Source organism: Dendrobium catenatum, unplaced genomic scaffold, assembly GCF_001605985.2.
Source record: "Dendrobium catenatum unplaced genomic scaffold, ASM160598v2 fragScaff_scaffold_130, whole genome shotgun sequence".
Classification (NCBI taxonomy): domain Eukaryota; kingdom Viridiplantae; phylum Streptophyta; class Magnoliopsida; order Asparagales; family Orchidaceae; genus Dendrobium; species Dendrobium catenatum.
The window spans coordinates 560,598-574,026 of record NW_021318592.1 but is presented as its reverse complement, the minus strand read 5'-3'; the positions used below and the strand labels follow the sequence as shown (position 1 = coordinate 574,026).

The window sequence follows — 13,429 nt, the reverse complement described above, 5'->3', positions numbered from 1 at the left end:
CAAATTCGACCCAATCCGAGCCCAAATGAGTCCGAATCAAGGACCCAAATGGCTGTTGGAAGGTTCAAACCGCAATTTGAGTTACCAAACAGTCTCCGATTTTAAAGAGCTTATACGCAAATCGAGCGGCTCGACAAGTCGAATCCAACGAGCCCAAGATCGTCGAATTCCGACATCATTAAGGCCTCTAAATGTCCAACGAACGGTGCACGATCGAAGGGTTCAATATCGGCCGTCCATTCAAACCACTCCCTATTCGCCCTTGATCTCACAACTATTTACGAGCTATGTCACTCCAGAAAAACTATAAATAGATGCCTCATTCTTTACAAAGGGGACTGAAGTGAAGAGAGAGAAGAAGAAGAGAAGAAGAGGAGAAAGGGGAAAAGGAGAATCCTCTCCTCCTCGACCACCGCCGAAGCTCTTCCCGCTGCCTGAATACGCTGGAACTCTGCTGGATTTTCGGGAAACGACGGGATTTTTCAGAACTTTGTAAACTTGCTTGAAGAAACGAATTGTAATCTGATTGCCCCGACTTGTGGGACGAATCAGCCATTTGTAATTTGCAAAACACTAGTGGAATTTTTCAACTGGACGAGGCCCTGTGGTTTTTTCCCTTTTTGGGTTTTCCATATAAAAATTTTGGTATTCATATTCTCTTTTCTTTTTGTGTGCTGAATACTCGTACAACGCTCGGACGCGAATTTACAACTCTACCGCCGCGTATATTCTAGCCCGCAACAAGAATATAAAAGAGTAATCTTCCGAAAATTTATTGTATTTCTTTTTCACCAAATCAAACACCTAAATTTAATGTTATATTGCATTTATTTTAAGTAGCATACATTTTTAAGCAAGCTAAGTAGCTCCTTAATCCAAAATTTGCACTCATCAAATAAAAGAAAGTAATAATTAAAAACTTTTAATTTTCGAGAGAAAAAAAAAATCATATTTATCTAACAGTGCATATTTTTCTTCTTTATTTTATCTCTTTCACTTTGTATATTTTATTAATTAACATTTATATTTAAATGCTTGTAATTTTATAATGTTATGATTCTAACTTCTTAAAAAGGAACTTAAACTTTTAAATTTTAATAAATTATGTTTTCTTTTATTTTATTAAAATAAATCATTTAGCAAATTAATATGCATTATCTTCTTTTCAAAATCTTCAACAACTGAGAAAATTATTAGGTCTGAACGTCGGACCTAAAAACAAGTCCGAATATTCAATTAAATTTTGCCACTTGGAATGCGCTTTTTGAGTTGCACTTTGAATGCGCTTTTTGAGTTGCACTTTGAATGCGCTTTTTGACTGAACTTTTTGCGCTTTGACTAAAAATTTCGCGGACACGTGTACATTGCACATGTCAATATTTTATTGGACAACGGACGTATCTCTACGTCCAGAGTCCAAACCTAATAAATTTCCCAACAACTGAGGGTGGGCTTGACAATTTTTTTTTTTCATAATTTTATTCTACATATTTTTATCATAATTTCATTTGACTTGTGATTATTATTAAAAATATTTTTATGATTAGAAATTGTTCACAGACAAATTAGCTAGAAATAAATAATTTTAAGATTAATATGGCCTAAATTTTAATAAAATATCTTGACATAATTTTTTCCTAATTATTCAATAAAATTTTGTATAAAAATATCTTGAATAGATTTGATTAGCTTTGAAGTTCATCAAGATTAGTGCCTTATTTATATTTCATGAATAACACTAATCTCAACCTAAATCTGAGGGCTATCAAACTCCAATTACATCCTATATTGTTAAGCAAAGTTTTTTACTATTTAAACGTTAATAAAAATTGGCATTAATGGCTCCCGCATATCTCTCAATATATGAAATTGAATGCCTCATAAATCCTTTACTGAAACAGGTCCTCACCTTCCAGAATTGCTCGGCGAAGAATTTTACCATCGGCGGCCTCGCCATGCCGTCCACAAACCTAGACGCCCTATCTCCCTCTTCGAATCGCCCATGCGCGAAATGCCCGGCAATATCTTCGCCACCGCCGTCGGCGGCGCCGGAACTCCTCCCCCTCCCCCTCCCCCTTTCGTATACAGCATCGACGGCCTCAGCACCCCCCTCACCCTCGGCCTCACCGCCGCCCTCGTCATCTTCCTCATCACCTTTTTCCTCGCCTTCTTCTTCTGCTACCACTTAACACTCAATCCCCGCTCCCAAAACCCTAACCCTAGCCCCGACCATCCCATCGCCGCTGCCTCTTCCCGCGTAATTTTCGTCATGGAGGACCGCGGTGTTCCTGGGCTTGACGAGGAGGTTATTAGTTCATACCCCAAGTTTTCTTTCTCCGTCAATGGAGGCGGCGAAGGCTTGTGTTCGATTTGCTTGAATGAATATAATGAGGGGGAGATGCTGAGAAGTATGCCAGAATGTCGGCACTGCTTTCACATTCTGTGCATTGACAGTTGGCTCCAGCGGCACGGAACGTGTCCTGTATGTCGATCGTCGCCGGCACCGGCGCGGTTGTTGACTCCGACGATGGAGCTCTTGTCGATCCCGCAGGAATCCGTCGAACGCCTTCGAGGGTGAGCTTCCAGGTAGCTTTACCTTTCTTAAGGTAATTGTAAAGTTAATGTAGGGGAAGTAATATTTTTTAAAATTGTAATGAGTATTTTAAATTTGCTCTTTTTTTAAGTTCAATAATTTTTTTTTTTTTATATCTACATTATTATATTATGTTTAATTTTTTACTGTGTTTTTTCTTATTATACTTTTATTTTTTTAAGTAGAAAAAACTAGGGGTATCAATTTGGCACGATGAGAAACCAAATTCAGACCTGACCTGAAGAAATCCGAGTTTGGGTCAACTCGTTTGTGAAATGGTTCGGGTTTGGGTACGGATTTCTGGCTTGTTTGAAAAACATGTCAGTTCGAATTGGCCCATAAACCTGTAGGTAGACCCAAATTGACTCGATTAATTGATCGCATGCCTGGTCGGTATCTAGTCACGACTCGCGACTATCGCATCATGCCAGCCATCCCGTGCAGGCTACGTCGCTACGAGCAGGTCGCAAACTTGCATCGATAGGAATCCCCCGTCTTAGGTATCTAGCCGTCTTGGCGTCCCGTCCGCCTCAACCGCCTCGCCCAGTTGTTACTTTCGCTTCCCAACCATTGTAGGCTACGGGCTATGCCTCACCGTTGTCGGCCTCAAGGCGTCAAGCCGTCGGCCTCACCAGTGGTCCAGTCAACGTCGACCTCACTGGTCATCGCCCTAGCTCACTGCTTATGCCTAATCGGGTTTGGGGGTCGGGTCGGGTCAACCCAGTAACCCGAGCGGGTCCGATCCAGGTTGAAAATCCTAACCCATTTAGCTAGCTAGGTCGGGTTTGGGTCAACCCGTTTACTTTTGGGTCAACTCAGGTTAGACCAGAACTCACCCCATTGACTTGAATTAACACCCCTAGAAAAAATAATCATTAGTAACATTGAGGTAATTATGCAGCTCATCTTGGTCTGTCAGTTGAAAACTTTGGCTATCAACCAAGCAATTTTGGGTTTAAGTGTTGCGTATGTGATGTGTGTTTGTTTGCCTTAATTGGCCTAAATGTTCTTAAAAAATTTAAGTAATTTCTATTTTGAGTGTTTTGTTGGGTTTAAATTTATTTTTGAAAAAATATCATGACTACATTTATAAAATGAATCAAGCTCAACAAGGAATGAGAGAGAAAAGGAGAGGTTTGATCTCTAAAACTTTTTTATTGTTAATTTATGAATATTAGTTTAATTAATTTTATTTAACAAAATAAATAATTATTAAAATTAATATTAAATAATTATTAAAATTAATATTAAATAATTTTTTAAAATTAATATTAAATAATTTATAAAAAAATTCAAAATTCATTCAGAAAACCCGTTAAAAATTTGCCAAAAAATCCACCGAAATTTCTAACAAATTTATTTCCGTCAGAAATTCGTCGTAAATCACTATTTCTTGTGTAGTGACATTGTTTTGAGGGAGTAGCCTTGTGTAGCAATAATTCTCTTGTGAAAGTGATCTCTTTAACTATGCTTGGCCCTTGCTAAGAATATGTAGGCTTCTATCATTTCTTAGGCACTAAATTATTTCTTTTTTGTTTTTAGATTTATATGAAAATGAGTGTTATTTATGAAGATTTTTCCTTGTTAATAAATAAAAATATTTATGCACTTCTCATGCAAAATCAAACGTTAATTATTTGTTATGAAAGTGAGAAAATAATTCTGATCTAAGTGGGCACAATAAAAAATCATTTGCAGCAAGAAAATATAAAGTATACTTTACATTTATATTTTTTGAACGAGTTGGCATATGAGTTTTTTTTTTTTTTTTTTTTTTTTTTTTTTTTTAATTTTTTGGCATATGAGCTAATGAGTTAAGGCAAGGTTGAGGATTATGAATCAAATTGGGCTACAACTTAGATTATATCAACCAATGAACAAATATATATATTTCCAGCCATCAAATACCTAGCTCAACAGGTACAATAACAACAACATCAAGCTTTTATTCAACTATGTGGGGTCGGTTAAATGATCTTTTTTTCTCTATTTTGTTTTAAAAGTCAAATTCTTATTTAAATTAAAAAAAAGGACTTTTCTAATATTTTCTAACCAAAATTTTTAAATTTGCCGCTACCTTTTTTAAGATAGGCTAAAATCTAATACATCTATTTTTCTAACCGAGTCATCAGAAAGCCGCCGTTTTATGTGACCAGACCATCTAAGATACGCCGATGGTTGGAAGGGAAGGCTAGCACACATCATTTAGAAATGATTTTTAATTATTTAACATGAGACTACGGGTGTAAATGAGTCGAATCGAGTTTACGCCTTATCAAGTTCGGCTCGTCATTGGAAAACGAGCTCGAACTCGAGCTCGTCCCACTGTAAACGAGCTCGAGCATGGCTCGCGAGCCATGCGTGGGATTAAAATTTAGGCAAGATTTTTAAAACTAAGTCAAAATTTAGAAGAAAAAAAAAGAGTTGAAATATGTAACATTTAAATAAAACTTAGGTGGTTTTTATTATATTTTTAGATTTAAATTTAATAAATTAAATAAAATTATTTAAAAATATTAATATTTATTCAAGTCAGCTCACGAGCCGAGCTGGCTCAAGCTCGAGTTCAAGCTCGAGGTCGAACTCAAGCTCGAGCTCGACTCGTGAGCTCGATAAGCTTGCCTCGTGAGCTCATAAACGTGTCAAGCTCGAGCCGACTCGCAAGCCTCACTTACACCCCTACATGAAACTAAGCTTAAAACCTTATGCGCCTTAATAGAATCTACATAGCGACATGATTTATTCTCATATCTTCACCGTTATCTATTATACGCGAAATAACTCTAATCCATCTCCCAAGTATATTCAGATGCAAAATGCATTATGATCTTTAAAGCCCATGGGCATCCAAATTGAACTAATCTCAATAAAACTTTATAGATTTTAAAGTCATCATGAAGATATTTTGATACAACTTTATTTATTTATTGCGCATAACAAATACAATATTCACGAACAAAATGAATCAAATATGAACAAACTATAAATTTGCTCGAACTCTTGACATGCCTATCCCTAGGGCTGCAAATGAATTGAACGTTCGACGAGCTACTCGCTCGGCTCGATAAAAGCTCGTTTTATGTTCGTTTAATAAGCTAAATGAATAAGTTTGAACATTTTTGATAAATACTCGATAGTTAAATAAACGAACTTGAACAACTTGGCTTTCAGCTCATTTTTGTTTATAAACAACATCGTTTAAAACTCGTGGATAATCTTTTAAAAAGATCCATTAAGACTCGCATTCGACTTGAAATAATTTGAAATGAATAAATAGATTGAACATGCTGAAACTAGACTCTGCTAGTTCATTTGCAGCCCTCGCTATGAGAGATTATTAGGTGCGGAGTGCGGACGGGGAAAACTGTCCGTACAAGCAATTGATACATTCGGTACCGCTGGGTACCCAGTACTTGTGCAGACGATGCGCACTCCGCACCTAATAATTTTTCCCTAGCTACACCCCTCCATGAAGAATGGAGCATTCCACTCCAAATAAAATATCCACAGCATGCCATAATATTTCGTCTTGCGTGCACTCAACAGCCGACAACTCTGCGGTTAAAGAGGATATCAGGTGATGATGAAAGATAGCTACATTTCTCTTCTCCCACAGCACCCCGCATGATCCATCCTTACTGTTCTTCCTTTTTCAGCCTTTTTGCACCGTTTAAGAAAACCTCAATCTGTTACAAGTCACCATATATCATTGCCGGCTCATCATTTCATGCAAAAACCAAACCTATTGTTCAATGATGATTTTAGTAGTCATAACTTATGATTCAATTGTTCTGAACTCTTCTTTTTATATATGCATGCATTCAAAATATTCTCCATGTATTTATTTATGTGTGATCATTTTAGATTTCGTATGGGCCGCTATTTTATTGCTTCTTAAAATAATTTTTGATAGCAAAATTTTCTTGAATAATAAAAAGTAGTAAAAAGCTACACCAAACAAAACCTTAAGGTTGGTTTGGGATGACTTTCTTACTGCTTCTTAAACTAGCTTTTGAATATAAAACTTTTATATATTGTACTAAAAAACTGTTTTAAGAAACAGTAAGAAAGTCGTCCCAAATGAAACCTTAGACTTAGTTTGGGACGGCTTTCTTACTGCTTCTTAAAGCAGCTTTCAAATACAAAAATTTTAATTTTTGTACTAGAAAGCCGCTTTAAGAAGCAAGAAGAAAAACGTCCCAAATGAAACCTTAATTTCAAAATATCATATTATTGTAAATTAGGCTTCGTTCGGAATGACTTTCTTACTGCTTTATAAAACTGGTGTAGAGAAAATAGTTTATTAAGCTATTGTAGAAAGTAGCTTCCTAATACAAAAAAAAAAAAAAATGAAACTAAAAAAAAAAACAATTGCCAATAAAATTTTGGTTGAGCTGTGAAAAATAAAGCACTAAGAAACTATCCTGAATGAAGTCTTAGGCTAGAAATTTCTGTACTAGAAAACAACTTTAGATTGTAGTAAGAAAGTTGTCACAAATGAAGTCTTAGGTTTCGTTTGGGACGGCTAGCTTTCTTACTGTTTCATAAACCAGCTTTCTAGTACAAAAAAAATTAATTTTTAAACTAGAAAGCTGGTTTAAGAAGCAGTAAGAAAGCCGTCTCAAACGAAGCCTTCGTCTCTTGACTAAACAAAATTTATTCAAAATTCTCCTTCATATTATAATTGTGATATTAAATTAAAAATAAAATAAATAAAAAAATATTAATGATTTTAAGTTTTAAATTTAAATTCAATATTACATATAAAATATAATTAGATGGTGAATAAAAAATTCAATGTTAAGTAATTAAATATAAATTTGAATACAAAATAAATACTTTTAATTAATATCAAATTTATAAATAATGAATACAAAGGTTTAAATAAAATAGTTGTGATTTCTCAAATTTAATTTTTAAAAGAGATGACATATATAATATGAAACTTAAATATTAAATAAAGCCCTAATAGTTTTGAAAATTAAAATTTTCATGCATCATTGTAGTAACAAGCGCAAAAATATAATGTTGAAAAGTTATTAGGTTCAATGCATCATGCGACACAAAGAAATACTAAAGAAAGAGAGAATATATGACATAGAATGTTAGAGCATCCTCCACTTCAGCCACCTGACATGTCCTATGTTTACCTCTCGTTTATGGTTGTATCTATTTCTATAAATAGTCTCTTGTGTTCTCCTTTTAATATTAATGTATGTCTTTTCCTTCTTCAAGAATCTATTTTATCTTGAGCCAACGGCCTTTCATGGTATCAAAGCTGGGCCATGGCGGATCAAGAATCAGCAATATATATGTAATTTTGTTTCGATGCAGGCTTCTTTTGGGACAGCTTTCTTATCATTTTCTATAATATCTTTCTAGTTAAAGAATTTTTTGAAAACAACAAAAAAGCTATAACTAAAAACTATCCCAAATGAAGCCCAAGTCCACATCGCATGAAATGAGAGCGAACCCGGCATACTATTAAGAAAGTCACAACATAGCAAATGTATACAATGAAAGAACTCTTATCAACCCAATAAATATTATAACTAGTCATATGTTCAAAATAAAGAATAAATCCAAAAGCCTTTTAATAAGTTTATCGCACAAAAGGATCTTTTTGTAGCATGTTTCAAGATACTAAATCCTCCAATAAACTTTAGCATAGGAGAGGGTACATCATTTAAGGATCTAAAAGAAAAAGAGATGACATAAAAATCCAATTAAAACTTCTCCATATGTAGCAATTTGTGAAATGAGGTCAATCCCTCCTAACTAGATTCACAAGCCTTAAGACCAAGCTAGGAAAGTAACCTAAGGTAGTTTCACACATAGTAAATTTTATGGATCCTAAGGGTATATGCCTCTCATGTATAAAATCAAAAATACATTCAATATGAATCACAATATGAATATCCCTATGAAGTTAAAAATTAAAAGGAAAAAAATTCAGTAAGAATATTGTTATACATGTATGTGGGTCTCCGAAAGGATTCTGCTTGTGTGTTCGAATGCAAAGGGTACGATCACACTATCCCATAGGACAAAATGGTCGTAGACCTTTACAATCGACACAAGCAGGCCAATGGAAGAGCAGATGGAGTTATAGATACGATTAGCCATGGAGGATAGCGGCTTTCACCTACCAACCTCGATGGATAATAATATCTATAACCATCTAGCGTGGATGCGGGAGGATTTTAGTCCCACTTGCTGAAAACGGGAGTAGGAGATTATGTTGCACTATTATATTACGATTATGGCCTCACTTACTAGAAGCGGGTGTGGGAGATTAAAGGACGGTATAAGTATAAATAGGGTTATAAATAGGCATCAAGACATGTGCATTATAAGCAGTACATTGCATATATGTATTAATGAATTAAGTGCAAATAATATTTTGAATTGAATGTTAGAAGTTACTAAAATTTCTGTACGAACCCTAGGAAAATGTGAAGGACAAATGCAAATGAATCTCTGATGGCATGTATTATATGTCGTATATGAAAATCTTTGTGAAAGTGATCTTACAAATAAGTGATAACTTTAAAAATAAGTATGCACAAAAAATCTAGAAGATTTGTATTTTAACAGTAATTCACTTATTCTTTATAAGTTACCACCTTTTAATTATATTGTAATTTACTATTTTAATTCGAATATTGATATATGTAACGGGTCGGCGAAAGAAGTTTACTTAGCTGGTTGTGCTTACTCTGTTCTTTTCAGTACTTTAGAAAAAGAGATTGGCCCAACAGAATAGATAAGGTGTTAAGGAAGGTTCTAATATATAAATTGGATTTTTGTATATATATTTTGAATATATATATATATATATATATATTCATTGCCTGAAGCTTGAACTCATCCTTATTAATTAATGAGAACTTATTTGTTTAATAATTCGCCCTCCTCTATCCTCATGTTGAGATAGTTAAGATATTTAGGCTCTTATATATATTATTTTATCTGTCATCGACATTTAATGCATAGCTAAATATCATAGTTCATAAATTATTATTTTATAATATATTTACAAAAACTTTTTTTATTGCATGCATTGAATTTTATAATGTGTCGCCTCGTGATCTACGTTTTTTAATTTTTATGTGATTTCATATGTTATATGAAAGACTTTATAAGAAAATAATTTATTATGATTTACTAAAACATTAGCTAGTTTCATCATAATATGAATAGATGTGTCACACTCTTGTGTTATGTATTAAGTATCAAGGATTTAGGTTAAGAGAATTAGGGTTGGTTTTGGGTAATTTTTTTGTTGTTTTGCTTTTTAAATCATAACGATAATTTCATTTGGCTACCATTTTTTACTGGTTCTCAGAAATTTCTACATTGGAAAGCTGTTTTTTTGCAAATTAAGGCTTCGTTTGAGATATCTTTCTTATAGCTTTTTAGTATAAAAATTTTAATTTTTATACTAAAAAGCTACTTTAAGAAGCAGTAGGAAAGTCGTCACAAATAAAGCCTAAGTTGTTAAGTAATTCATCTACAACAACTTTTCAATCATATTTTTAGGCTGCAACCATCTCAAATAGGAGAGATTATTTTGTGTGGACACCTTACGGGAGAATCGTCCGGCTCCGCTCTCAGTACCGAGCGATACCGAGCGCGATACATTTTTGGGGCGACGTGGCTCATTTTTATTGATCTCCGGATGAAACCAAACCCTCACATAATAATTTTTCCTCAAATACGTCCTTAGAAAAGTAAAGTTTTTTCAATTACCTCCAAAGTATATGAGAATTTTTGTTAAGGGCATTTTTTCCTTGTAAAAAGAGAATTATTATTAAGGGTCGATTTGGAATAGCTGCAACTTTTTATCAATATGGTTATAAAATATTTGTGAGGAATATAACTTCTTTGAAACTTGTTGTAAGAAGCAATTTTCTAACAAAAAAAATTCTTGAAAATAGATAGAAAGCAGTGTGTAAATAGAAACTATTGTTATGATATGAAAAACAAATTAGTAAGAAAGCTGATCCAAAAAGACCCTAAGCCTTGCGAGTCAGCTTAGTCTTTCTTAATGTGATATTTGTATAGTTTCATTTGTATTGTGCTTACATTTTAAATTACTTTGACTAATTTGTAGCATAATACTTAACATTGCCAATAATATTATATTTAGTTGTACATTTGTGTGATGTAAGTGAATTAATTATGATAACCACTATAGTTTACTTAATCAATTCATATTAATCTTAATTTTTAATAAGCACACTAACTAAATTTAATCATTAATTAACACTAAGTTTTCTTAAGAAGTTTCTTTTGCAAGATTGAATCAGAATATTAGCTAGTGTACAAACTCCTCGAGCCTCTTGTTGAAGATGCACCTATGGTCCAACTTTTTACCACCAATTAGGGGTGCAACTGAGTCAAGCTGACTCGCGAGATAGCTCGAGCTCGACTCAGTAATAGGCGACGAGCCAAGTTTATTGAGCTCGCAAGTTAAGAACAAACATGAATTTGAGCTCGACAGCTTATTGAGCTCGAATTGCCCTTCACTCAGCCTGCAAACTCGTATAGCAGCTCGCGATGGATGTTGTCCAGCGAGAAAGAGAAATCGCATACATTGGCGAAGACAACGTGAATGTTGGCGAGTGTCGAAGACGGGCAGATGCTAGCGAAGACGAATACAACGACGACTAACGCTAGCAACGGACATAGGTGAGCGGCGACAGACGAATGGACGTGCCCTGGCGAAGACGACACAAACGAACTAGCGCTGGCGAGTTGCGACTGACGTTGGCAGCAGATGGGCAGCTTGAACTACCGCTTGTCGAGCTCTTTTTTCCCCAGTAAAGTTCAGCTCGAGCTTGAGCTTGGTATTTGGCAGTGCAGCTCAACTCGAACACCTCTTGACTCTAACAAGACTCAACTCGTTTGCACGCATACCACCAACACAAACCTTACATTCTCTCTTCTAATTTTTCTTTCACCAATCGGAGTTCAGGTGCTCCCGGAATTAATTTTTGAAGTTTCCAATTAGCTTTTGCCTCGAGATTCGTGCCCGATCAAGCTAATTTTGTGATGCTGTATCAATAACCACTATAGTTTGCTTAATCAGTTCATATTAAACTTAATTTTTAATTAGCACACTAACTAAATTTAATCATTAATTAACACTAAGTTTTCTTATGAAGTTTCTTTTGCAGGATTGAATCAATATATTAGCTAGTGTACAAACTCCTCAAGGCTCTTGTTGAAGATGGACCAATGGTCTAGCTTTTTTCCACCAACTAGGGGTGCAACTGAGTCAAGCCGACTCGCGAGATGGTTCGAGCTTGACTTATTAATAGGCGATGAGCCAAGTTTATTGAGCTCGCAAGTTGAGCACAAACATGATTTTGAGTTCGACAGCTTATCGAGCTCGAACTGCCCTTCACCCGGCCCACGAGCTCGTATAGCATCTCGTGATGGATGTTGTCCAGCGAGAAAGAGAAATCGCATACACTGGCGAAGACGAAGTGAATCTTGGCGATTGTCGAGGACGGGCAGATGCTAGCGAAGTCGAAGACAACGATGACTAACGCTGGTGACGGACACAGGTGAGTGGCGACAGACGAATGGAGGTACCCTGGCGAAGACAATGCAAACGAACTAGCGCTGGCGAGTTGCGACTGATGTTGGCAGCGGATGGGCAGCTTGAACTACCACTCGAGCTTGGTATTTGGCAGTCGAGCTCGACTCGAACACCTCTTGACTCTAACTCGACTCAACTCGTTTGCACCCATACCACCAACACAAACCTTACATTCTCTCTTCTAATTTTTCTTTCACCATGCGTATGGCAACACAACAATTAGGGCATCAATAATGGCTCATATATCTAACTCTTTTAAAGTATTTGATTAGGATTTATGATCTTCAAAGAAATAATTTGCTTATTCTTTCACTGGGCCCAGACCCGTACACTAATTGCTTAATTTTAGGAATTATGTTTTGTTATCATTTGATTGGATTAGTGGATATAAATAGACATCAATATCGATTTCAAATTTAATAAACCCTATTCAGTGACTTGATTTCGACCCCAAATATCTAACATATGCAATTTGTTTAGATTTAAAATTTATTATTCATTTGAGATAATTTTTTCAGTTTCGCTTTATTTGGGGTGGTTTTCATAATTACGGGTTTCTAAAGTAGTTTTTTTAGTAAAAAGACATCGTTTGTGAAGGCTTTCTTACTGCTTCTTAAAAAAAATTTTTAATAAACAAAATTAAATTTTTTGTGCTAGAAAGCTGCTTTAAGAAGCAGTAAGAAAGCCGTCTTAAACAAAGCCAAAAATTAAAATTTTATATTAGAAACTGCTTTAAGAAATAGTTAAAAAATTGTCCCGAATGAAGCCTTACATTTAGATACATGTTTCTTATTACTGTATAGAAATTTATGTGATGACTATTAGCTAGGTTTGATAATCAGATTTGTTAAAGCTTGGCAGTTATAAGAAAATTATTCTCCAATTTTATTAATGGAAAAATATACTAAATTAAAAAAAATCCTAAAATAATTCTATAATTATTTTTGTCAATAGCTATAGTCATCTCAATAGGGCCTTTTAATTAAAGATGTCATCATATAAAATGTATCAAAATATTATTATAAATGTGGAAGTTTTATTTTTTTTTTTATTATGTGCTAGAAAAAGTGATGGTTATAGTATTACGCAAAAATTCACACACAAACAAAAAGTTCATAAGAGACGCCAAACTTTTTATCTTAAATGAAATAATCGACTATGTACGTAAATAAAGATAAAAAAATTGGTTTTTCCTATCAATTGTAGAAGATGTGATTAGAAATTAT

At 34.5% G+C, this 13,429-nt stretch overlaps 1 protein-coding gene across 1 annotated transcript; it reads left to right on the top strand.

The window, feature by feature from the left end:
• The first annotated feature begins 1,873 nt into the window (after positions 1–1,873).
• Positions 1,874–2,596, top strand: LOC110102286 (RING-H2 finger protein ATL68-like). The gene has a single exon (XM_020830556.2). The coding sequence runs from the start codon at positions 1,874–1,876 to the stop codon at positions 2,576–2,578; it is 705 nt and encodes a 234-aa protein (XP_020686215.2). The 3' UTR covers positions 2,579–2,596.
• Positions 2,597–13,429: the final 10,833 nt, after the last annotated feature.